Below are 23,609 nucleotides of genomic sequence, written 5' to 3'. Positions count from 1 at the left end.
TGGGATACACAGTGGAACCCGGGTGTACATGTACATGTACTAACTCATACAGGAGTACACATGTACATTGTATGTTGAGATGAGAAGCAGCAGCAGTCCCGTAGCTGACAGTGAACCTGCAATGGAATTGGGCATCGAGCAGGACCAACACTCACTTCTTTCATTTTGTATGCTATCTTCATTAGTTTATTGAGTACATCTTCAGGGTATCCGTTCTTTATGCTGGCTATTGCTAACTCCGTGTCCAGGTATCGTACAGGACTTGCAGCGCGACGGCACGTACTTAGTGGCCAACGGCTGTGGACTGCTAGAGGCGGTGGCACGTCAGCACATTCTCTCCGATCAGGACGACTGTGCTAACGAACTGAATGTAAGCGTGTGAACGGGGGCTGAGTGAACTCGGGGCGTGCTGCTGCCTGGATTATTCACATTGGCAACTACATGTATGTGTGCAGGGGGGTGTAGTGAGAAAGACGTTTGTCAGATGGGATGTACGCATGTGGCAGCTACCACTACTGCATATCCAATAAGCACAGTGCTGCTCGATGAAATCCGGTCGTGTGAGTCAGGTTTGCGGTTCGCACCATTTCGCAGGCCAGTGTCCGCAGGTCTAGGGCTGCGTAACGCCCGGCGCGTACTTCAGTGACGACGCGACTGCATTCCATTGAGCACTCCACTGGACTGTAAGTCTAGAAACTTTCAGCACATTCAAATTTCGGCCTCCCAGGGGCTAAAACCCATTTCGGCCGCATCAAATTTTCGACCTCTACTGCTGCCGCCTGTATACACTGTCACACTGAACCTTGCAAATCAAAATTTCGGCCGCAACAAATTTTCGGCCAAACATGGCTAGGCCAAAAATAGCCGAAAATAAATATGCACCGAATATGTTGTGACTTACAGTATAATATTGTATTAGTCCAGTGTCACGAATCTGAAAGATGTTGCTTCACAGGTCCTGTCTCAAACCCAAGCCAATACCGTGAGCTATGCAGGGATTGAAAAAGACTATGTGTAAGACCTCAGATCCCACCAGGAGATCCGTTCGACCCGAAAACCAGCATCGACAAACTGTTTCCCATGCACTGCCGAGAACGCACACAATGCGGAATGTGTTCATCATGAGCATGATGTCTGAGAATGTTGGTGTTTCCATAATGCCGGTGGCGAGAATTAGCAGCCAGCAGTTCCATCATTCCTGTGAATGTCTGCATGTTTGTACTGCAGCTGGGCGATCCAGTGCTGGCGCTACATCCTAGCTTTGTGAACAGCTATGCACCAGGTAAGCAGGGGTTGGGGAGGGGACATAAGCAGGGGTGGGGAGGGGGGGGGGGGGTAAGCAGAGGTGGGGAAGGTGGGGGGGGGGGGTAAGCAGGAGTGGGGAGACGGGGGAGGGGGAGCAGTGCAGAAACGGGCACAGCATTCGCTTTTCTATCCCCTTCAAAAAGAAGAAGAAATGGACAAAGTGAGCAAGCAGGATGCAAGCAGGATTCAAACCTGCAACTTTGTGAATCTCAAGTAACCTACTATACTACCCCGCGACACTGTGTTCCAGGTGATCAACCTGTTGTTGGGTCAGTCTTGTACATGTACCTGGAATGTACACGGAATGCACAACAACCAGGGTATTCTATTGTACAGCATGCTACACTATAGAGGTGACTAAGATAACTCCTAAAAGATCAGATTTTGTACTTGGCCTATATATACCGTGAAGTCTTGTATAAAAGCCGCACTTGAATAGAAGCCGCCCTCGAATAGAAGCCGCAATTTTGGGCCCATCAAATCACACCTAAGCCTGGTTTTAGTGTTGACATACATAGAAATACCTGCCTTGTATAGAAGCCTGTCTCACATAGAAGCGTGCAAAATTTCACCAAGAAAGTCATAGAAGCCGCAGCTTTTATACAAGACTTTACGGTATTCACCGTAATAGACCTCCGGTCTTTGTCAATATCCTATGCAAACACCGTGTATATAAGGTGGCTCTAAACGTGCTCTGCGTTCACTGCTTCACATTCGGGGTGGCCGTGTTGTAGGCTTGACGAGTTGATTAAGCATGCCTCGGTAAACATAATTATGTTGCTTGCTCTCGATGTGTTTTTTTTATGAAGGTTATGTCCAGAAGCTGAAGACGGATGGCAAGTTGAAAGTGGAGTTCTATGATGGGAAAGTGGTGAGTCTGCAGTTCAAGATCTGGTGGAAACATACCTTCACTAAAGGCCGGCGGTATGGTAATCCTCTGTCATCATTCTAGCGTTCCAGCGTGAATCTCACTGCTACGGGGATGTGAAGTCTCGATTTTTGAAAAAGAGCATTGTGTGTGCGTGTGCGTGTGTGTGTGTGTGTGTGTGTGTGTGTGCGTATGCGCGCTCACGTGTGTGTGTGTGTGTGTGTGTGTGTGTGTGTGTGTGTGTTCATGTGCTGTGTGTTGGATACCAGGCTAAAAATAGTGGCGGTCAATTCATCAGCCTTGCAAGCTGTTGAATGGTGCAATCCCAGCACAAGTTGCTATGTCTAACATAGCTGTTCACTATCATCGCTTCCGCGATGGGCAGGTCTGAGGTCTGAGGTCTGAGGTTCATGTGTGCGTGTTTGCATGCACGCGTGTGTGTATGTATTTGTGTGTGTACTTCGAACGTCATGTTTTCCATACACAATCCCCTGCAGGGACGTGTTGAGCGTCATGACGTCTATCTTATCTCACCCGAGGTGTTCATTGAGGTGAGCATGTACATTCGTCAGCAGGAGGCCAGTTTCGTCGGCGCGCATGTGGTGGCGCGCTACAACCAAGACGCCTTCTACTATCCCGGTACGGTGGTGTGTGTGTGCGTGCGCGCGCGCGCGCGCGCGCGCGTGTGTGTGTGTGTGTGTGTGTGTGTGTGTGTGTGTGTGTGTGTGTGTGTGTGTGTGTGTGTGCATGTATGCTTGCCTGCCTGCGTGTGTAAAGTAATATTTCCCATGGTCTTGTGCCAGACTGCAACCTGGATAATATCTGCACATGCATAGCGCACAGCCTGATATGTGCCCATGGTGCCTCGCATATCCCATACATGTTAAATCGTAGCAGCAATCGAGATGCTCAAGAGCAATGCCACTGTCACATTGGGTAACCTGAAAATTTTGCTGTTTGGCTATGCACCTCTGTGCTCGTGCACTTCTGTTCTGACACCATGCTGGTTGTGCTATGATCCTGTATCTCTACACGTATGCATTGCTCACACACACACACACACACACACACACACACACACACACACACACACACACACGCACGCGCACGCGCACGCGCACGCGCACACACACACACACACACACACACACACACATACTGTGTCATGCCTGCAGGTCTTGTGATGTCACAGCAGGGAGCGTCGCACACGTACGCCGTGCAGTTCACGCAGTCCGGAGTGCTGCACACTCAGGTATGTATTGTGTGGCAGGGACTTCTATTTGAACTTTCTGAGCATAAACCGAGCAGTTCGTTTGGCAGACACTTGAAGTCGACTTTCATGCGCAGGGAGCCTTGAAAGAGATTCGCGTAATGCACTTGACAAAGATGGTAAGGTGACCACCTGTCCCAGAAGACCAAGGCATGCTATTTTTAAAGTATTATTTTCCAGTCCACTGGCCCTGGATAGGAAGACCGACCACCAGTCCACTGGCCCTGGATAGGAAGACCGACCACCAGTCCACTGGCCCTGGATAGGAAGACCGACCACCAGTCCACTGGCCCTGGATAGGAAGACCGACCACCAGTACACGGCGACTAGCTATATTTGGAAGGTCCCTTGAGCGGTTGGCTTAGATAGGCTTCACTGTAGTGTTCCTTTGCTTGTGAATGTATATGCATGTGTTCCTGTAGATGGTTCAGCATGTGTTCAGTCGCCGAACACCACAGCCTGCCATCTCTCTGGGTTGCCGAGTGCTAGCACCACTTCTAGCTGGTAAGTGCCATGCACTCTGTGCTTCCCTGGTCTTCTGTAAACCGGGAAACACTTGCGCTGGTATTGGCTAGCGCGATTTGCGAGCACAGACAAATTTACACCTGGAAATGTTTGCTTTTGGAGTCAATTTCGTCAAGTTTCTTTGCTACAGTTTCTACATTTCGAGCCGGCTTGCTTTTGCGATTTTACACTCATCGTGAAAACCGCGAAGGATTCCAGATCACAAAGGTTTCTGGGTTTACAATTAACACAGCACATGTGACGCATATTGGGTCCTTGTCCGCGTGTGTGACCGTAACGTGTCGATCTCTAGTCTGCTGGTCTGCGGTAGTCTACCAGTCAACGCCGTTCCCAGCTGACTCTCTCTCTCTCTCTTTCTCTCTATTTCTCTCTCTCTCTATTTCTCTCTCTCTCTCTCTCTCTATGTGTGTGTGTGGGGGGGGGGAGGGGTGTGTGTGTGCGTGTGTGTGTGTGTGTGTGTGTGTGTGTGTGTGTCTCTCTCTCTCTCTCTCTCTCTCTCTCTCTCTCTCTCTCTCTCTCTCTATGTGTGTGTGTGGGGGGGGGAGGGGTGTGTGTGTGTGTGTGTGTGTGTGTGTGTGTGTGTCTCTCTCTCTCCAGACTTGTCCGTGTACCTGCCAGGCTGGGTTTCCGGTGAGAAAGGCAACTTGCTGACCATCAGCTTCATCAACGGAGAACAGTAAGAATGTGTAAAGCACGGCAGTGGTTTCACTGGCACTACCTGCAATGCAGTCTAGACACTTTAGGAACACACTGGCAAATCCTTTATGGCAACACTACGATGAATTTCTTTTTTCGACACCTTGCCATATGCTGTATAGTGTATGCATTATGTATGTGTACTTCCTTTGCCAATGTGGATTTGTTCTGTGATTTGCAGTTTGCATGTACAGTAAAAGCTGGTGTAAGCGACCTCTGTGCTTAGCGACCACCTGCTCTTAACGACCGTCTTCCCATGCACCGACAGTTCTACACAGACACTGTGGGACCTGGTTCTAAAGATCACCTGGCTTTTGCTTGCACCGTGGGGTGGATGCTTAAACCAGTTTTACTGTACAATCACCTATCTAACTCCGTGGCAGTAAAACTGACAGTAGTTTCAAGCTGGCCAAAGCATTTAGCATCGCCAGAGCCATAAGAGCGTCCTTGGGAATAGAGCAGTGGAAATATTTCATTCCTTGGTGCTGACCGCTTGAATGCGCTTCCCGAATCCCTTCGCACAAATCATATCCCCAATTCATTTCGCCAGGAACTTAACAAATTCATTCATCTTGGGCACCCTGTAAGAAGACCTTAGGGTCTGTTGGGAATGCCCAAGTAAAATAATAAAATACAATCCAAAATACAAACTCAACTAGCACGTACTCTGACAATAATACGTTCGCTTGGTAAGTATGGACTAAGGAGACATTTTCGGGGCACGGGTGCATTTCTCCGTGTAAGTATGTTTGGATGTGTACCTCGGATAATACGCACACATTCCTGTACATGATGAGCGCACATCTTTTCGGAGTTCCACTGTGCATGTACTGTACACTGGTAGGAGTTCCACTGTGCATGTACTGTACGCTGGTAGGAGATAATGTAGGCTTGGATGTTGGGACGAAGTCAGTTTGTTTGTCCTCCACTTTGTTTGTTCTCCACTTTGTTTGTCCTCCACTTTGGCACCAACCCAGGCGTCGAGCCATACCTTGTGTGGAGTGCTACTGGATGTCCACACTCTACTACAACCAGGCCATACAGTTCCTCAAGCAGCTGCCACCGCCGGTGCCGCCGTTCTAATGCATCATCACATGTGCACACACCAGCCCGTGCATACCAGCCCGTCAAACACCGGGTGTACAGCAGCAGAAACTACTCACGTCCCATCGGCAGTTTCGGAGAAGACAAAGACAATGCCAGCCATCTGCAGGCAGTCCCTAGCCTTGTCTCGGTGTCACACCAGGACCTTGATAAACCCAAACCCATGCCCTTTTCATTCTCGGAATTGCAAGGTTTTAGAGTTGAGATTTTAGCATGATTGCTTAGCAAAGAGTGTTGAAATATTATGTGTTTTGTTTCATTCATGAATCGTATAATAGAAACAGACTAACAGAGTGTTAAAAATGTCACTGCAAAGAACGAAATACGTATGACAGAGAACGTCAAGTCATTTTAAGAGAATAATGCTGCTTCATCTGATTGTGGATTTATATTATTTTGATGACAAGCAGATGAACACTATAATTATTTTGTTGAGAATTTCATGCCAAATTATTTTTCAGAGAACCTCTATATAAACTGTCTCGAAACCTAATGATTAAAAACAAAGATGAATAGATTTTTGGTTGGAGGAAAACAAAGATGATGATGCCATACAGCTGCCTAATTGTCACATGATGCTGACGATGATGTCATCGTATTACAGGATTACATCATTCCTCTAGAGGATTACATCTTTCCTCTTGAGGATTACATCGTCATACTGCACTACAGTCCTTTGTTGTAGAAGACGCGCCTGATGGAGGAACCGTCCGGTCTGGCTGCAATGGACTTCTGCAAGCGCGGCTCCAGTTTCTTCACATCCATAGTACTGTGGAAAGAATACAGTGAGTGAGATGTGTGTACAACGAATAAAGGAGTCTTGATGTCGCATCATTCTCAGTCTTATCTCACGGCTGGTATTGCACAGCTACCAACTTATTCATTTCAACATTCAGTCCAAGCCAGACATAACCAGTTACGGATCTTGATCAAGTACTGTAAGTCGACAAATTGTCGGCCGCATCAAATTTTCCGCCTGTACGCTGCCATCCGTATACACTGCTGTCACACTGAACCTTGCAAAGCAAGATTTCGGCCGCAACAAATTTTCGGCCAAACATGACCCAAACATGACCAGACCGAAAATAGCCGAAAATAAATATGCGCCGAATATTTGTTGACTTACTGTAGTGGGTTAGTAGTACGTGTAACCATGGTAACTCAATGTGGATGAACATCGCAGCGAGCAGCAACAGTTGCAGCAGTGCCTCGGGGGAATTGATATCATTTTTATCTCCAGGCTGAGAAGAACCCCATACCCTCCAGGTTGGAGATATTCCACCGTTGAGGTGGAATATCTGCTGGCACGGGTAGTAGCAACCCAGCGTATCCACAATGCGTGCTGTGAACGGCATACACCAATGGGCCGTTCACCAGTGAAGAAGTGTACTACTACTACCTCGAAGTACAGTAAAACCTGTAACGAAAGACCACCATGACTAGCGACCAGCCTGGTACCATAGACCACTTCACCAGGCACTGACGGTCTCATATTAATATAAGGTTGTGCTGTGCAAACCTCTAACTAAGGACCACCTGCCATTAAAGACCGCTTTCTCTGGCCCCAAAGGCAAGGGGTGGTCGCTTTTCACAGGTTTTACTGTACTGTAAGTGTACAAATTTTCAGCCCATTCAAATTTCCGACTCCCAGGGCTAAAACACATTTCGGCTGCGACAAATTTTCGACCTCTACTGCTGCCGCCTGTATACACTGTCACACTGAACCTTGCAAAACAAAATTTCGGCTGCAACAAATTTTCGGCCAAATATAATCAGGCTGAAAACAGCCGAAAATAAATACGCGCTGAATATTTGTTTATAGTATGCGTAATTTTTACTTTACTGTAATATACACATCACTGGTCAATGTCTTGCTCTACTTGTGCTGCGGGTTCAGTATATGTGTACATGTTTGTCACATACGGTGTTTAACCGACACATACACTGCCGTATGCAGCACATGCCTGTGTACTCCGCTTGCTTGAAGGAACTGTGCACGACCGAGCACGGAAAGTCGGTCTTTTCGCATTGTTACACATTGCACTGCACTCGACTACCTTGATATAATCCCGGGGCCCCTGCTGTAAGCCGGAAAGCGACACAGCACGTGAGGAGGGGGCAGCGGTGCTTTGACAGTGCTTATAAAAACAATGTCTGTACATAGCTCTGAGCACTCACCTCTTCTGCGGGAACAGCGAGCAACCGAACGGTACCATCACGCATAGCCTACAACAGACAGGCAATACATTGTACACACGTACATTATACTTGTGCTTGCTTACTGCCAAAACTGGTCACATGGGTCTTCCCAGGAGAGGGGAGAGAGATTCAACACATATGTGCACACAATAGTCATATCATCAGTTCACCATTCGAATACACTCCGAATGGAAAAAAAACGATGTAAGAAAGTGGTATACGGGGAGCAATACCAGGCATACTGCCACCACTAACTCGCACACCTAGAAACTACATTGTAGACTGTGAACACTATTGTAAAGCCTGATGATGCACACTTCACTTTGTGTACTTCACTTTGTGTACTTCACTTTGTGTACGGGAAACACATGGGCCATGAGCCAAGCAAGGCGAGCTCAAGACAACTTTTTTCGCGACGCAATGCGTTTCCTGTAAGCGAAATGAAATATGAATCCGTTAAGAGAAGGGCACCAGTCATCACCCTGCACACAACACACAAACACTCCACTGCCAAGAACTGCTGCAAACGAATCAGCTGACACACACACGGGGAGGGGGGGATGACACACACGGCACGGATACGGCAGAGCTAGGGAACTTACGACATTCCAACGAGCAATGTTTGGATAGGAGCATTCAAGTATCTGGCACGCTGCAGGAAAAAACAATGACACCAATGACGATGACATCAATGAGTCAGACAATGACGATGACATCAATGACGGTGATATCAATGACGATTACACATCTGACGAACAAGCTTCGACGTAAATCACATTTGCTAACTTTACAGTTGATTTTGGTTTTGGTTTGATTTTTTTGTGGAAAAATGTGCTGCGCTTGCGTAGTTGTTCTTACTGCGATACGTTCTAACAATAATGAGATGCCTTTTGTCGGCTTTTCTGCCTGGATTTCGTTGACAGATGCATTAAGCCCATGGATCCTTCCATGAGTGACATGCGAACTGTAACTATTATTATTGATTTTTAATTTTAATCTACGTGGAGATAAAAGTTTAATAATAGCAATGAAAAGTATGAATGCCGCAGACATCACCACGCAACATGACAATTTGTTCAAGGTTTGGTTTTGTGTGTTTCCAAAATCGATTTTCACGTTCCAATCATCAGTGGAAATACGGAACTAAAGAGATCAAGGGAAAAACAAAGGTTAAAAATCCAAAGAAGTGTGACACATGACGGGTAACTTGTGGTAAGTTTTACAAAAAGTGAGAACTAAAATAAAGAGTAAGTGTGACAAACGGGCATGAACAGTGCAGAAACAACTCATGAACACGGGGTGCAAACTCACGAAAATAACCTAAGTGCTAAAACATGTTCTTTTTGCTTACACAAATCGGGCTTATGCGTACGAATACAAACAGCTTCAAGGACCTTCAACTGCTGGACATAACGGGCACGACACAGTACAGAGAAGTGGGAATCATCATACACACTCAAACAATCGGGACGAGATAACAAATGCAAATACACAGCTGACTTCTTACGAATTTCACCCTCATCAGCTCCATCACCTTCCCTGCCACCTGACTCCTCCTCGTCCGTTTTATCACCATCACCACCAGCCGTCTCACCGTCATCCGCCTCGTCTTCATCCGCCGCCTCGTCATCACCCGCCTCGTCGTCATCTGTATCCTCGCCGTCATCCGCCTCGTCGTCATCTGTATTCTCGTCATCCGCCGCATCATCACCCAACTCATATTCACCACCAGTCAGTCGTCTGATACCATCCATGTTCTCCTTCCTACGTCTGTCCCGTGTCACTGTCTTTACCTCATCTACGTCCCGAGATTGTGTTCCGTTTTGCCCCCGGCTTCCGGTCTCCTTCGATGCTCCGCGTGGGCCTTGGCCATTCCTAGCATATATTTCGGTTGAATAATTGGCGGTCGACCTCCGTGGTCTCTGGACCCACGGATCAAGCGCCGGAGGGTGCTGCGGTGTCCGCACAGCCGGATACTGTGTCAAAGAAATGGGCTCAATGTCTGTGATTGGCGGTACTGTTGTTGTTGCCGACTCCTCCCAAACCCCAGCCACCAACGGCACTGGTGGTGGCTCCGGTGGCGGCAAGGGCAACGGTGGAGAAGGCACATTCGGTTGGCTTAGTGATCCACCACTCTTCCTCTGCACCGTGTGTTCGACTTGCTCTGGTTGTGTCGGTGGTAGAGGGAGCGGGTTCTTGCGTGGTCTTCCCCGCTTCGGGCGCTTCGCTTTTGCTGCGTCCGGCAGCATGTGAAGTGGTACATGCTGCTTGATACGTGCGCTCAGGTGTTGAAGGGTCCTACCAACGTACCGGCTATCACAATTCCGGCACTCAAATTGGTAGACCAAGTGGCTCAAGTGTGACGCCTTCTTGGACCGATTGAATAACTTACATCCCTCTCTGAAATTCACGGTTGAGCATGAACAGAACAACACCTTGTCCTTTCTAGATGTGCGTGTGGAGAAGTCAAACGATGAAATTGTAACGTCAATATACAGGAAACCAACATTTACCGGACAATATATCGTGTTTGACTCGTATTGTTCGTACCTGTATAAGGTCAACCTGGTGAAGAATCTGGTGGATAGAGCGCGGCGAATCTGTTCCCCCTCTCGACTCAAGGATGAGCTAGGTTTTCTGAAATCTGTGTTTCTCAAAAATGGTTACCCGGAGGAACTGCTAAACAAGCTACTAAAATCAGCATCAAAACCAAAGGTCGTCATCATTGGTCCAAGTCGTTGCCCAGTCTACCTTTCCTTACCTTGGAAAGGAGAGGCATCACAGACATTGTGCCGCACAATCAAAACGCTAGTTACACAAACATACTTTGCGGCGCACTTCATCCCTGTGTTCACTACGATACGTGCGTTCACGGTGAGGAAGGATGTCCTACCATCCCACCTATTGAGCCACTTGGTCTACCAATTTGAGTGCCGGAATTGTGATAGCCGGTACGTTGGTAGGACCCTTCAACACCTGAGCGCACGTATCAAGCAGCATGTACCACTTCACATGCTGCCGGACGCAGCAAAAGCGAAGCGCCCGAAGCGGGGAAGACCACGCAAGAACCCGCTCCCTCTACCACCGACACAACCAGAGCAAGTCGAACACACGGTGCAGAGGAAGAGTGGTGGATCACTAAGCCAACCGAATGTGCCTTCTCCACCGTTGCCCTTGCCGCCACCGGAGCCACCACCAGTGCCGTTGGTGGCTGGGGTTTGGGAGGAGTCGGCAACAACAACAGTACCGCCAATCACAGACATTGAGCCCATTTCTTTGACACAGTATCCGGCTGTGCGGACACCGCAGCACCCTCCGGCGCTTGATCCGTGGGTCCAGAGACCACGGAGGTCGACCGCCAATTATTCAACCGAAATATATGCTAGGAATGGCCAAGGCCCACGCGGAGCATCGAAGGAGACCGGAAGCCGGGGGCAAAACGGAACACAATCTCGGGACGTAGATGAGGTAAAGACAGTGACACGGGACAGACGTAGGAAGGAGAACATGGATGGTATCAGACGACTGACTGGTGGTGAATATGAGTTGGGTGATGATGCGGCGGATGACGAGAATACAGATGACGACGAGGCGGATGACGGCGAGGATACAGATGACGACGAGGCGGGTGATGACGAGGCGGCGGATGAAGACGAGGCGGATGACGGTGAGACGGCTGGTGGTGATGGTGATAAAACGGACGAGGAGGAGTCAGGTGGCAGGGAAGGTGATGGAGCTGATGAGGGTGAAATTCGTAAGAAGTCAGCTGTGTATTTGCATTTGTTATCTCGTCCCGATTGTTTGAGTGTGTATGATGATTCCCACTTCTCTGTACTGTGTCGTGCCCGTTATGTCCAGCAGTTGAAGGTCCTTGAAGCTGTTTGTATTCGTACGCATAAGCCCGATTTGTGTAAGCAAAAAGAACATGTTTTAGCACTTAGGTTATTTTCGTGAGTTTGCACCCCGTGTTCATGAGTTGTTTCTGCACTGTTCATGCCCGTTTGTCACACTTACTCTTTATTTTAGTTCTCACTTTTTGTAAAACTTACCACAAGTTACCCGTCATGTGTCACACTTCTTTGGATTTTTAACCTTTGTTTTTCCCTTGATCTCTTTAGTTCCGTATTTCCACTGATGATTGGAACGTGAAAATCGATTTTGGAAACACACAAAACCAAACCTTGAACAAATTGTCATGTTGCGTGGTGATGTCTGCGGCATTCATACTTTTCATTGCTATTATTAAACTTTTATCTCCACGTAGATTATTTGTATATTTTAAGCGGAGATACTCTAGAGAACAGATAGATACTCTGAATAACGCCCTGCGGAAACGCCATGTTTGTCGTTGCATTTCATTGAATATTTCTTTTCTTAAACAGTGTCGGGAAAGTGGCGTTTGTCCAAGTGCCATACAGAAGCGCGTACACAGAGCCAAGGCGTATCACTCATTAACAATAGAGAGAGTATTCTTGAAGGATGATATCGCCCGGTCCTCCGATACACTTTGTACTATACAGTGTGAGTTCAAACGTTTGTACTGTGTGGCTCGCTCATTCCTTTCTGCCCATGACTATCTTCGATTTAGTTCACTTATTGCTGCTAATGACAACAAATTACAGACGAGGCTCATTGCGAAATACGAGAAGAATCTGAAGTGGTTACGCACAAAACGTTATGGCGCGATACAGATCAACACAGACACCATCATTAACCGAGCCAACATTGAGCTCTCTACCGTTCAAAAGGAACTGCTATGTCGGGGTACTGACTTCGGCATTCCTCCTGCCAATAACAAGAAGGAGGTAGTACTCACGGAGTTTGAATTATTCTACAAGAAGCTTCAGCAGCTCAAGCCCGTGTCTGATGCCCAGCAGGCTGTATGCACTGCCAGTATCAGAGCGGTTGCGGAAGAACATGCTGCAAAACCGCCGGACCGCAGCAAATTTTACCTGTCCCGTGAACACCTCAAAGTCCGACGTGAACTCAGTAACAATCATGATATCTTAATTACCAGACCGGACAAAGGACGCGCAACGGTCATAATGAGCCGAACAGAGTACATATCAAAAATGGCGGTTATCCTGAACGATGACTCCAAGTTCGTGAAACTCGGACCAGTTTCCACTCATGATAATACAACATAAGTAGAGAAACGCCTGATAACATACCTAAAGAAATTGAAAGCTGAGAAAGAAATTTCGGTCTCAGAGTTCATGAGAATCAAGCCAATAGGCTCCGCCCGCCTGCGACTCTATGGCTTGCCAAAGATCCATAAGCCGAATTGTCCATTACGCCCAATATTATCAATGGTAGCATCCCCACAGTACAAAGTATCGAAGTGGCTTTGTTTGATGCTTGGAGCTGTGCAAGATTATTACTGTAAGAACATTGTCAAGGATAGCTTCCAGTTTGTAGACCTCATTCGCACTCGCCAGATTCCCGCTACAGCGCACATGTGCTCATTTGATGTGGTCAGTTTGTTCACGAATGTACCGTTGGAACAGACCATAGATATTTGTGCGGATGTTCTCTATCACAATAACTCTGTTGACACGCCATGGCTGCCTGAATCCTCCTTCCGTACACTGATGTCTCTTGTTACTACGGGCGTTGAGTTTTCATTTGATAACGTGATGTATAGGCAGGTGGATGGGGTAGCCATGGGATCACCATTAGGTCCAGTGTTGGCAAATATATTTGTTGGCTACTGCGAATCTCTTGTGGACCCGTCACTGTGGCCGGAGTTTTACGTTCGTTTTGTCGACGACTCGTTCACATATTTTGATTCAGTACAACAGTGTGACGCCTTCTTGGACCGATTGAATAACTTACATCCCTCTCTGAAATTCACGGTTGAGCATGAACAGAACAACACCTTGTCCTTTCTAGATGTGCGTGTGGAGAAGTCAAACGATGAAATTGTAACGTCAATATACAGGAAACCAACATTTACCGGACAATATATCGTGTTTGACTCGTATTGTTCGTACCTGTATAAGGTCAACCTGGTGAAGAATCTGGTGGATAGAGCGCGGCGAATCTGTTCCCCCTCTCGACTCAAGGATGAGCTAGGTTTTCTGAAATCTGTGTTTCTCAAAAATGGTTACCCGGAGGAACTGCTAAACAAGCTACTAAAATCAGCATCAAAACCAAAGGTCGTCATCATTGGTCCAAGTCGTTGCCCAGTCTACCTTTCCTTACCTTGGAAAGGAGAGGCATCACAGACATTGTGCCGCACAATCAAAACGCTAGTTACACAAACATACTTTGCGGCGCACTTCATCCCTGTGTTCACTACGATACGTGCGTTCACGGTGAGGAAGGATGTCCTACCATCCCACCTATTGAGCCACTTGGTCTACCAATTTGAGTGCCGGAATTGTGATAGCCGGTACGTTGGTAGGACCCTTCAACACCTGAGCGCACGTATCAAGCAGCATGTACCACTTCACATGCTGCCGGACGCAGCAAAAGCGAAGCGCCCGAAGCGGGGAAGACCACGCAAGAACCCGCTCCCTCTACCACCGACACAACCAGAGCAAGTCGAACACACGGTGCAGAGGAAGAGTGGTGGATCACTAAGCCAACCGAATGTGCCTTCTCCACCGTTGCCCTTGCCGCCACCGGAGCCACCACCAGTGCCGTTGGTGGCTGGGGTTTGGGAGGAGTCGGCAACAACAACAGTACCGCCAATCACAGACATTGAGCCCATTTCTTTGACACAGTATCCGGCTGTGCGGACACCGCAGCACCCTCCGGCGCTTGATCCGTGGGTCCAGAGACCACGGAGGTCGACCGCCAATTATTCAACCGAAATATATGCTAGGAATGGCCAAGGCCCACGCGGAGCATCGAAGGAGACCGGAAGCCGGGGGCAAAACGGAACACAATCTCGGGACGTAGATGAGGTAAAGACAGTGACACGGGACAGACGTAGGAAGGAGAACATGGATGGTATCAGACGACTGACTGGTGGTGAATATGAGTTGGGTGATGATGCGGCGGATGACGAGAATACAGATGACGACGAGGCGGATGACGGCGAGGATACAGATGACGACGAGGCGGGTGATGACGAGGCGGCGGATGAAGACGAGGCGGATGACGGTGAGACGGCTGGTGGTGATGGTGATAAAACGGACGAGGAGGAGTCAGGTGGCAGGGAAGGTGATGGAGCTGATGAGGGTGAAATTCGTAAGAAGTCAGCTGTGTATTTGCATTTGTTATCTCGTCCCGATTGTTTGAGTGTGTATGATGATTCCCACTTCTCTGTACTGTGTCGTGCCCGTTATGTCCAGCAGTTGAAGGTCCTTGAAGCTGTTTGTATTCGTACGCATAAGCCCGATTTGTGTAAGCAAAAAGAACATGTTTTAGCACTTAGGTTATTTTCGTGAGTTTGCACCCCGTGTTCATGAGTTGTTTCTGCACTGTTCATGCCCGTTTGTCACACTTACTCTTTATTTTAGTTCTCACTTTTTGTAAAACTTACCACAAGTTACCCGTCATGTGTCACACTTCTTTGGATTTTTAACCTTTGTTTTTCCCTTGATCTCTTTAGTTCCGTATTTCCACTGATGATTGGAACGTGAAAATCGATTTTGGAAACACACAAAACCAAACCTTGAACAAATTGTCATGTTGCGTGGTGATGTCTGCGGCATTCATACTTTTCATTGCTATTTTTAATTTTAACTTCACATTTTGTGTGTGCATTTTGCCTTCTTTTTAAAATAATAATATTAATATAAACTGGCTTGCACAACCCCCTCCCGCAGTCACACATTAAACTGTGACCAGGGGGTAGGAAAATACCAGTATTTTATTACTCCCTGACTGTGACAACCTTCCACTCACCTGATAGAATGATTTCTTTTCAAGTAGCTCCATAACGATCGGAACAAACACTGCAGACAACAACAGAACACACAATACAGAGCACAGAGCAGGAGATCAGCCACAACAAAACAGAGATGTTGTGACAAAACTTACAGGCAAACCAACATGGCGAAACTTGTGCAGTGGGCGCTTAGATATTTATTGATTTTCGAGTAAGGGCACTGGATAGTGGAGAGAGAGTGAGTTTTGGCAAACCATGGAGATAGAGAGAATGGGAGAGGGGGATTTGCATACTGTGAACTGTACAATGTATGCGATATATTAATGTTTGCTAATTTTGCGAGAAGAGCATCAAGCGAATATTAACCATCGTGAAATCAAACTGTATGTGTGTGACCATAGGGATCAGCGAAAATTTGCCATCGTAAACTCACCTGTACAAAGAAATCGCAAAAATTTAGTGACGCGAATATTGGGTGGTTTACAGTACAGTCAACTTTGCGTATAACGACACTCGGCGGGGCATCAGAAAAGTGTCCTTATTCGCGAAGTGTCCTTGTACCCGAAGTCTCATTATATGTATTACAGTTAGACGGGACTTTGCTCTGGGCATGGAAATTCTGTCATTATTCGCGAATTGTCATAATATCCGCAGTCGTTACTAGCGAAGTTCTTTCGTTGAAGAAAAGCTTGGTATCTTAGCACCAATAGCTCATAGCCCGTACATGGTACATCGGTCCATGCACCCCTCCCCCCCCCCCCCCCCAAAAAAATCACTGTCCCCAACCCTCCTATCCATGACGTCATTGCCATGTGGATAACAACGTACGCATTCCAGGAGCGGCCATTGTAATTCTGGAGAAGCAGACTTGGGCGACGGCTTTCTTGGCAGCTTTCTGTAGAATTAGAAGCACACATGCATTTATACATACGCGCGCGCGCACACACAGTCACCGACACGGTGTGCTATCAACAGCACTGAACTCTGATGTCTCGAATGCAAACACGTATGAACCGGATGACAGACTCGAGGCACACGCATTCCCAGCATTCCGGAGGACGCGGGTGGGCTATACACATGCCAGAACACAATACAGTGGTCCCTTTACAATCCGGCATCGTTTGTGCTATGGAAGTTCTGCTGCATTAGGAAGGGTGCTGGATTAGAAAATCTGATTCACTGCTGCAATGGGCGCAACAAGGACATTCGGATTGCTGAAAATTTACAATGCAGTTGCGTGATGTCCCCCACTTTCTGAGTGAAAACCTATGTTGGTTTTTAAAGTGCTGGATTAACGAGGGACGACTGAGTACATGTGCTAGAGATCTTACACGTGAATAGCCCAGCTCCTCTCCATGTTCGTCAGTCACCAGTATGCCGTCAAGAAGTTCTCTGAGAGGAGTGGTGGCAGCACAACAAGATCACCATCAGCAGTCACACAGTACAACACTCACATCCCACATCAACTCTGTATAGTCTTGTGCACATCAACTCAGCATAGTGTTGTGCAGGTCAAATCTGCAGGAAAAGTGAATACTAGCATAGCATGCAGCTCCGGCGAGAAAGAAAGGACTGTGCAGCTTGAGGATCTGCAGTTGACGTATGACCGAGAACCCTGGACATAGTATTGCAGTTGAAAACAGGCCAGCCAGTCTGACCAGCAGAGGCGTAACGTATAACCCCCCATCCCTCCACCTCTCAACCTCACATTTAAAAAATTCACAGTTCACGTGACTCGGCCAGAGGCCGAGTTTTCCGCATGCGTAGGAACGCCACCACCCTTCAAGGATCACGGCACAGATGCAGCTCCTGACGCGGTGAGAGGTGAGTAGATCACACGCTGGATTTTAAATGCAGTTCTGATCACATAGCTGATGCACACTGTCATTCAATTACCATGGTTACCTCTGGCGCATGAGCGGTATGTTGATGCAGTTGGCAGCGGCGACGGCAGCAAACGGAGCGTAACGCTGCAGCAGTGGAGGAGCTCGCTGTGAGCAGATATCATACACACGTGCGCACACACACACACACACACACACACACACACACACACACACACACACATGCACACACATGCACACACACACACACACATGCACACGCACACACATATACACACATAATTATATACACACACACACACACACACACACGCACACACACACACACACATACACACATATACACGCACACAACTATATACACACACGCACACACACACGCGCACGCGCACACACACACACACACACATACACACACACATGATACAATAATAGCAGTTCAGTAAAACCGCTAGCAGACCACGACAACTTAATTATCTGTATTATCATCCTGGTGCATATAGACACCAAGGAAAGCAGAAACCAATTACAAAAAGAAAGAAAAGAAAAGAGCTCTGGTCGAATGCGTGTTGGCAAATCCATCAGTGTACCTTTGTCAGGTTACGAAATACCAGCGCTACGGACGTCGCACCTGCTGTTGCCGAAGTGTACGCAAGGGCCACCTGCCTAAAAGTGCACATGCATGCACAAAGACACACATGCACACACATGAGCACACGCACACACGGACACATGCACACGCAGACACATACACACACGCAACCATGACAAAACAAAACAAAGCACATTTTTATAAACCAGTTATAAGGAAAGTTCAAATTCGAGAAACAAAAGTCAAGGCTCACATGAGAGGCCCAACAACAACAACAACAACAACAACAACAACAACAACAACAACAACAACAACAACAACAACAACAACAACAACAACAACAACAACAACAACAACAACAACAACAACAACAACAACAACAACAACAACAACAACAAGCACACTCCATTCACGGAACAACTGAAGTACACTTGTCCCCAAAGTCATTTCTGAATACACAGTACGTCATTGTATTTGTACAGGTGTACTTCCAGCCGCATCCATATCACTCCCAGGACGTCAAGGGCCGCGCAAGCTGATGGCGGCACTTTGGGTCGGATTTCACCGAGCGCAACTGTACAGACATACTGACACAACACAGTAAGTAGCCTGATGTCAACAGCACGTGCATCATGTATAGCCAGAGTATGCAAATCACAGAGAAAAAAAAACACTACGACAAAGTGCTATTTGTTTGTCGACGTCAACTTGCCTGCCTCGCACTCACTCTAAAACTGGTTTAGATGGCTATTTTATCACATCACCAAGGTAAAACCCGTTGCTCACTGTTGCTAGTTGCCATGCAAAGGATGGAAATGTGCTTTTCATCAAAAGAAAAAAAAGAAAAAAAGAATGCGCCCAACGTGGGGCTCGAACCCACGACCCTGAGATTAAGAGTCTCATGCTCTACCGACTGAGCTAGCCGGGCTGCACATTTTCTCTAGCTATAGATAACTACAACTTACCGCACTTCCCTGATTATAAAATAAGTCACACCCCCACTCCAGGTTTCAGCAAGAGTACAGAATTTCAAGTTGACGTCATTTTTTATGATGCAATGCGCACTGTACACGTATTATCAGGCGTATCCTGAACCTGTGATGGACAAATCCAGTTTGAGCTTGTACAAGGAAACGTGTGTGATGTGTTGACACCCCGTACAAACATCGTAAATCACTCGTGCAAGGACCATTGCATCATAAAAATGACGTCAACTTGAAATTTTGTCGGGACAGCAGGGCATATGTGAGAGTTGCCCACTCTTGGTACATTGGCGATGCGAGCAGCAGCAAACCAGTCCGGAATTTCCAGTGGCCTCCCGTGTGCTAGTTTGTTTTACTCCCACAAAAATCTATACAGTGTATAGATTATTGTGTCACGTACATCCGACTCGGATGGAGAGCCAAGGATTAATTTATACTTCGAAGTAAATTTATTTGGTCCTCCCCATTTCTTCATAACAAAAAAACAAAAAAAGACAAAAAACAAAACAAAACAAAAAAAAGACAAAAAAAGACAAAAAACAAAACAAAACAAAAAAAAGACAAAAAAAGACAAAAAACAAAACAAAACAAAAAAAAGACAAAAAAAGACAAAAAACAAAACAAAACAAAAAAAAGACAAAAAAAGACAAAAGACAAAACAGTTCTATCCACAGATTGACCACAATCATGCTACTGTACATCACCGTTTAACTTTTTCAGTTTCATCAGTACATGTACATGTACATTGCTCAGTCAGTCATCAAATCTTACTGGTCAGTGATGGTGGACTTGGCGTTTCGGTTTGTGTAGTTCACGACGGCGTTGAACGACTGATTCACCCACTGCCAGAAGAAGACGGCGGCAAACGTTCTGCAATTACAACACACAACCAGGCAGTATGACACAACCTTGATGTATACACTACAGTACACTGCACCGAGATATGGCAAGATGCACAACATACAGCTCCCCTTTCCCTGAGGCTTCTCATACATACATGCATGCATGCAGCACGCATACACACACACACACACACACACACACACACACACACACACACACACACACACACACACACACACAAACACACACACACACACACACACGCAAGCAAGCAAGCACGCACGCACGCACGCACGTACACACACACACACACACACAACCAAACCCACATTTGCATTCGTACTACAACCTACAGCCACACACACTCGCAAGCACTTTTTAAAAGTGTGTGCGTGTGTTTTAAGAAACACACGCACCTGCACAAACACTTGCATGCACACACACACACACACACACACACACACACACACACACACACACACACACACACACACACACATACACATACTTACAAGCATAGCCAATCGGAATTCTGCTCAGACTTTAAATACCGCACTGTCCTGTATAAAAGCATGCCTCGTATAGAAGCTTGCTTTCGAATACAAGCCTGATTTCCAGAACGGAGCGCCGGTACATAAACTTGGTTTTAGCGTTGACATACATTGAAATACCTGATTGGAATACAAGGCTGATTTGAATAGAAGCCTAGCCCTGATATCGGCGTCTACCTCAATAAGCCCGGCCTTATTCCACGGCATTACAGGACATGTACGTTGCCGTAGAATTCACCGAGGACAGTACATGTACCAGCAATTACTAGTAACTGATGATTCTTCAGCCGGTTCGTCAACTTACTTGTACCACGCCAGCATGGCTCCAGTGATAAGCATACCGCCTGGCACTTGAAACGACATGCTTCCCAGCCACCACATCTTCTCGCCGGTGTCCGGGTGGATGGCCGAGTCCACGAGGTGCTTGGCCGCCCACAGCTGATCAGCCGTGTAGCCCTCGACATGTTCGCCTCGACTGCCATTGCCAGCACATTGCAACAACACAGAACACAACAACACGGAACGCAACAACACTATGGTGAAGCAAAGTACAGTGAAACCTATCTAAGACGACCGCTCAAGGGACCTTCAAAACGTGGTCTCTGTTACCAGGTGGTCTCCTTATCCAGTGTCATTTGACTGGAAATAGCATCCCTTGGTCCTGGTTTCAGTGGTCTTCTTGGACAGGTGGTCGCCTTATCCGAGTGGTCGCCTTGACAGGTTTTACTGTAGTAGCAAGGGGTTGGTGTGCTTTTCACTCGAGATCTTCATAAATAGAAGTCAATGCAAGAAAGCTATAGACCTGCTTCCAAGTACTGAGATACACCGCAGGGCCGCCGGAACCGGTGCGGTTGGTCGGGTTATCACCGGACCAACTACTTGTTGGCCACCAACATGTGTTTACTACTGAGGAGGCCATGTGTATACCCTCCATAGCATAAACAAAGCATGAAAGAGTAGGGTATGGCCGGACTACTCAAAAACTGCTTCCGACGGTACTGTCGCAGTATCATAACAAAATAACATACTGCAGCTCATGGTGATGCTATCAACACAGAGCACGAGCTGAACCACGCGAACAACCCAGTCGACTCGTGCACTGCAACTGGAGTCGAGATACTATATTCATGTTCGCTGGACTGAACATCTGGTACCCAATCAATTATTGTAGCAGGTATTCGTGTGCACATGTGTAAACCTCAGCATGTACTCCAGGCTGGCTGGTTACATGATGGGTTGCAGTGCTCGCATCCCACAACGGCCCCAAATGTAATACAGGTTCCGAACAACATCAAAAAGAGCGTAGAATGAGAAAAACTGGTGAAAGAATCAACGAATTGCTGGGCATACGTACTTGTGGGCAGAGACCACCTCAATTGCTTTGTCCAATTCCTTGTCGCTTTTGAACAGCAAACGAGTGTCTGTGATTGCAAGAAAGTGGCGAAAGCGACCGCTGAACGTGCTCTGGTCCCATCTCGGGGAGCTCAAATCTACTCTTCCTCCTTTGTCCATCTTTGCAAGCTACAACAACCTTCGAAAATAACTTTGTCAGAGCAAGGTTATGAAGTCCATTTCAAGCTTTCGACACTCGTACTCGTACGATCGGAGGTCTACTCTTTGTTTATGTTTCGCGGATTTTGTGGGCACGCGATCTCCACGTTGTGCACTGTGTACGGTGATGTCTCACGTGACTTTGTGGACCGCTTACCGCGGTCCGCGGGTCGCGCCGAGATGAGTCACTCGGACTTTTTTCTGCATCATCCTTTGTGCATGCACATCAGGGAGTCGTACTCAAACTAGTTTGAGTACGACTCCCTGATGCACATGTACTAGAAGATCTCCGAGGACTCACATTTCAGTCATTTCTATGCACCTTGGATCTTGAGCAGTAAATCAGATTATTCTAATCCAACAGTGGCAACACCCTTCCTAATCCAGCAGAATGTCCATAGCACAAACCAGGGGTGCTGGATTATAAAGGGACCATACCACTGTAGTTGAGAGATTCCAGATCTCATAAACATACAGGTAGGTCACTACAGTCTACAGCTAGCCCCTCTTGATTCTTGATAGACTGCTGTGCACATGTTGAACAAGTACAATGATTATGCATGTACATGTATATTGCATACCGTACCGGTACAACAAGACTCATACTGCATCATGCACTCCACTAACTATTCACTCAACGTATCAGGACACACATCAGCAAAATGTGCCAATCGCGACACACCTCCAACGTACACTGAACATATTCTACGACATATAGATGAATTTAAAATCTTGTAGGACGCATCACGCAGCTTCATAAGTAAAAAATTGGTTGTGAGCAACACTGGCTCACACTCAAATCACTGCTTTTCACCAGAAAAATATTTTCATACATAATATAGGTGAAGTTATCTAAAAGGTATGATACCGGTGGTAGTTTGCGACCAGGGAGTCGTAAACACGTCGTAAAATACAGCTCCCTGATTTTTAAGTACAGTCAGACCTCGCTTCACCGCACACATCCGTTTCCCACAAAAATATCCGGATAGGCGAGGGAACCGGATAATCGAACACATGTGCATTACATGTACTGTAGCTGTACGTATGCATGCCATGTGTTGCAAGTTGGTAACCAATGATTTTCTTCCGGATGGCGAGGGATCCGGATAAAAGAGGACCGGATAAGAGAGGTCTGACTGTGAAAGTAAAGTAAAAGTTCACATATAAATACAATTGTGGAGCAGGTAGTGGCCAGAAAACTACGGAATTGCCCTCTTTCTGAGTCACATAGAGATTCTCCCCTGCTCTCTACTGAACGCTGCCGATCACAACACAACGCACCAAGCTAGGTGTTCAGGTGAAGTCTGCCCGGCAAGAAGCCGGTCAGCAAGTGGATTTCTTCAGGGAGAGAGAGAGAGAACAAAATTATCCTTACTATAGATGAGATAAGAAGGGTGCCATGCGTTGGCCAGATTACTGAAGACTACTTAAGGGTCTC

The 23,609-nt window shown here is 47.0% G+C and overlaps 3 protein-coding genes and 1 non-coding gene across 7 annotated transcripts in view; 1 reads left to right on the top strand and 3 right to left on the bottom strand.

The window, feature by feature from the left end:
- LOC135812802 (von Willebrand factor A domain-containing protein 3B-like) overlaps positions 1-6,324 on the top strand; it is a 51,804-nt gene extending 45,480 nt beyond the window's left edge. For all 3 annotated transcript variants that reach the window (XM_065326032.1, XM_065326028.1, XM_065326021.1), the window contains 8 exons: positions 249-370; positions 1,228-1,282; positions 2,115-2,176; positions 2,671-2,812; positions 3,349-3,425; positions 3,866-3,947; positions 4,566-4,644; positions 5,642-6,324. In XM_065326032.1, the coding sequence (XP_065182104.1) occupies positions 249-370; positions 1,228-1,282; positions 2,115-2,176; positions 2,671-2,812; positions 3,349-3,425; positions 3,866-3,947; positions 4,566-4,644; positions 5,642-5,747 (725 nt within the window). In that variant the 3' untranslated portion in view covers positions 5,748-6,324. The remainder of the gene's footprint in view (positions 1-248; positions 371-1,227; positions 1,283-2,114; positions 2,177-2,670; positions 2,813-3,348; positions 3,426-3,865; positions 3,948-4,565; positions 4,645-5,641) is intronic.
- On the bottom strand, positions 5,969-22,227 carry LOC135812820 (sideroflexin-2-like). The gene is made up of 11 exons (XM_065326041.1): positions 21,975-22,227; positions 20,925-21,095; positions 19,998-20,096; positions 18,242-18,317; positions 17,713-17,798; positions 17,139-17,199; positions 16,636-16,702; positions 15,825-15,874; positions 8,570-8,619; positions 7,947-7,994; positions 5,969-6,537 (listed from the first exon to the last, which is right to left on the bottom strand). The coding sequence occupies exons 1-11, from the start codon at positions 22,130-22,132 to the stop codon at positions 6,435-6,437; spliced, it is 969 nt and encodes a 322-aa protein (XP_065182113.1). The 5' UTR covers positions 22,133-22,227; the 3' UTR covers positions 5,969-6,434.
- Positions 19,099-19,171, bottom strand: Trnak-cuu (transfer RNA lysine (anticodon CUU)). Its single transcript has one exon. It is a non-coding gene; the product is annotated as a tRNA-Lys (tRNA).
- A 1,236-nt stretch (positions 22,228-23,463) lies between the features above and the next one.
- LOC135812778 (uncharacterized) overlaps positions 23,464-23,609 on the bottom strand; it is a 31,757-nt gene continuing 31,611 nt past the window's right edge. For both annotated transcript variants that reach the window (XM_065326015.1, XM_065326013.1), the window contains exon 25: positions 23,464-23,609. This exon is cut by the window's right edge and continues 1,220 nt beyond it. The gene's annotated coding sequence lies outside the window, so the exon portion shown is untranslated.

Source organism: Sycon ciliatum, chromosome 1, assembly GCF_964019385.1.
Source record: "Sycon ciliatum chromosome 1, ocSycCili1.1, whole genome shotgun sequence".
In the NCBI taxonomy this organism is placed as follows: domain Eukaryota; kingdom Metazoa; phylum Porifera; class Calcarea; order Leucosolenida; family Sycettidae; genus Sycon; species Sycon ciliatum.
This window is presented reverse-complemented; position numbering and strand designations above follow the sequence as displayed.

Excerpts from the sequence above, each read along its gene's own strand:
- LOC135812820 (XM_065326041.1), bottom strand. The coding sequence starts at position 22,132 with ATGGACAAAGGAGGAAGAGTAGATTTGAGCTCCCCGAGATGGGACCAG. Across the intron at positions 18,318-19,997 it reads AAGTCCACCATCACTGACCA|GCAGGTGGCCCTTGCGTACA; the intron begins GTAAGATTTGAT and ends GTGCACTTTTAG. Across the intron at positions 6,538-7,946 it reads TCGCTGTTCCCGCAGAAGAG|TACTATGGATGTGAAGAAAC; the intron begins GTGAGTGCTCAG and ends TTCTTTCCACAG.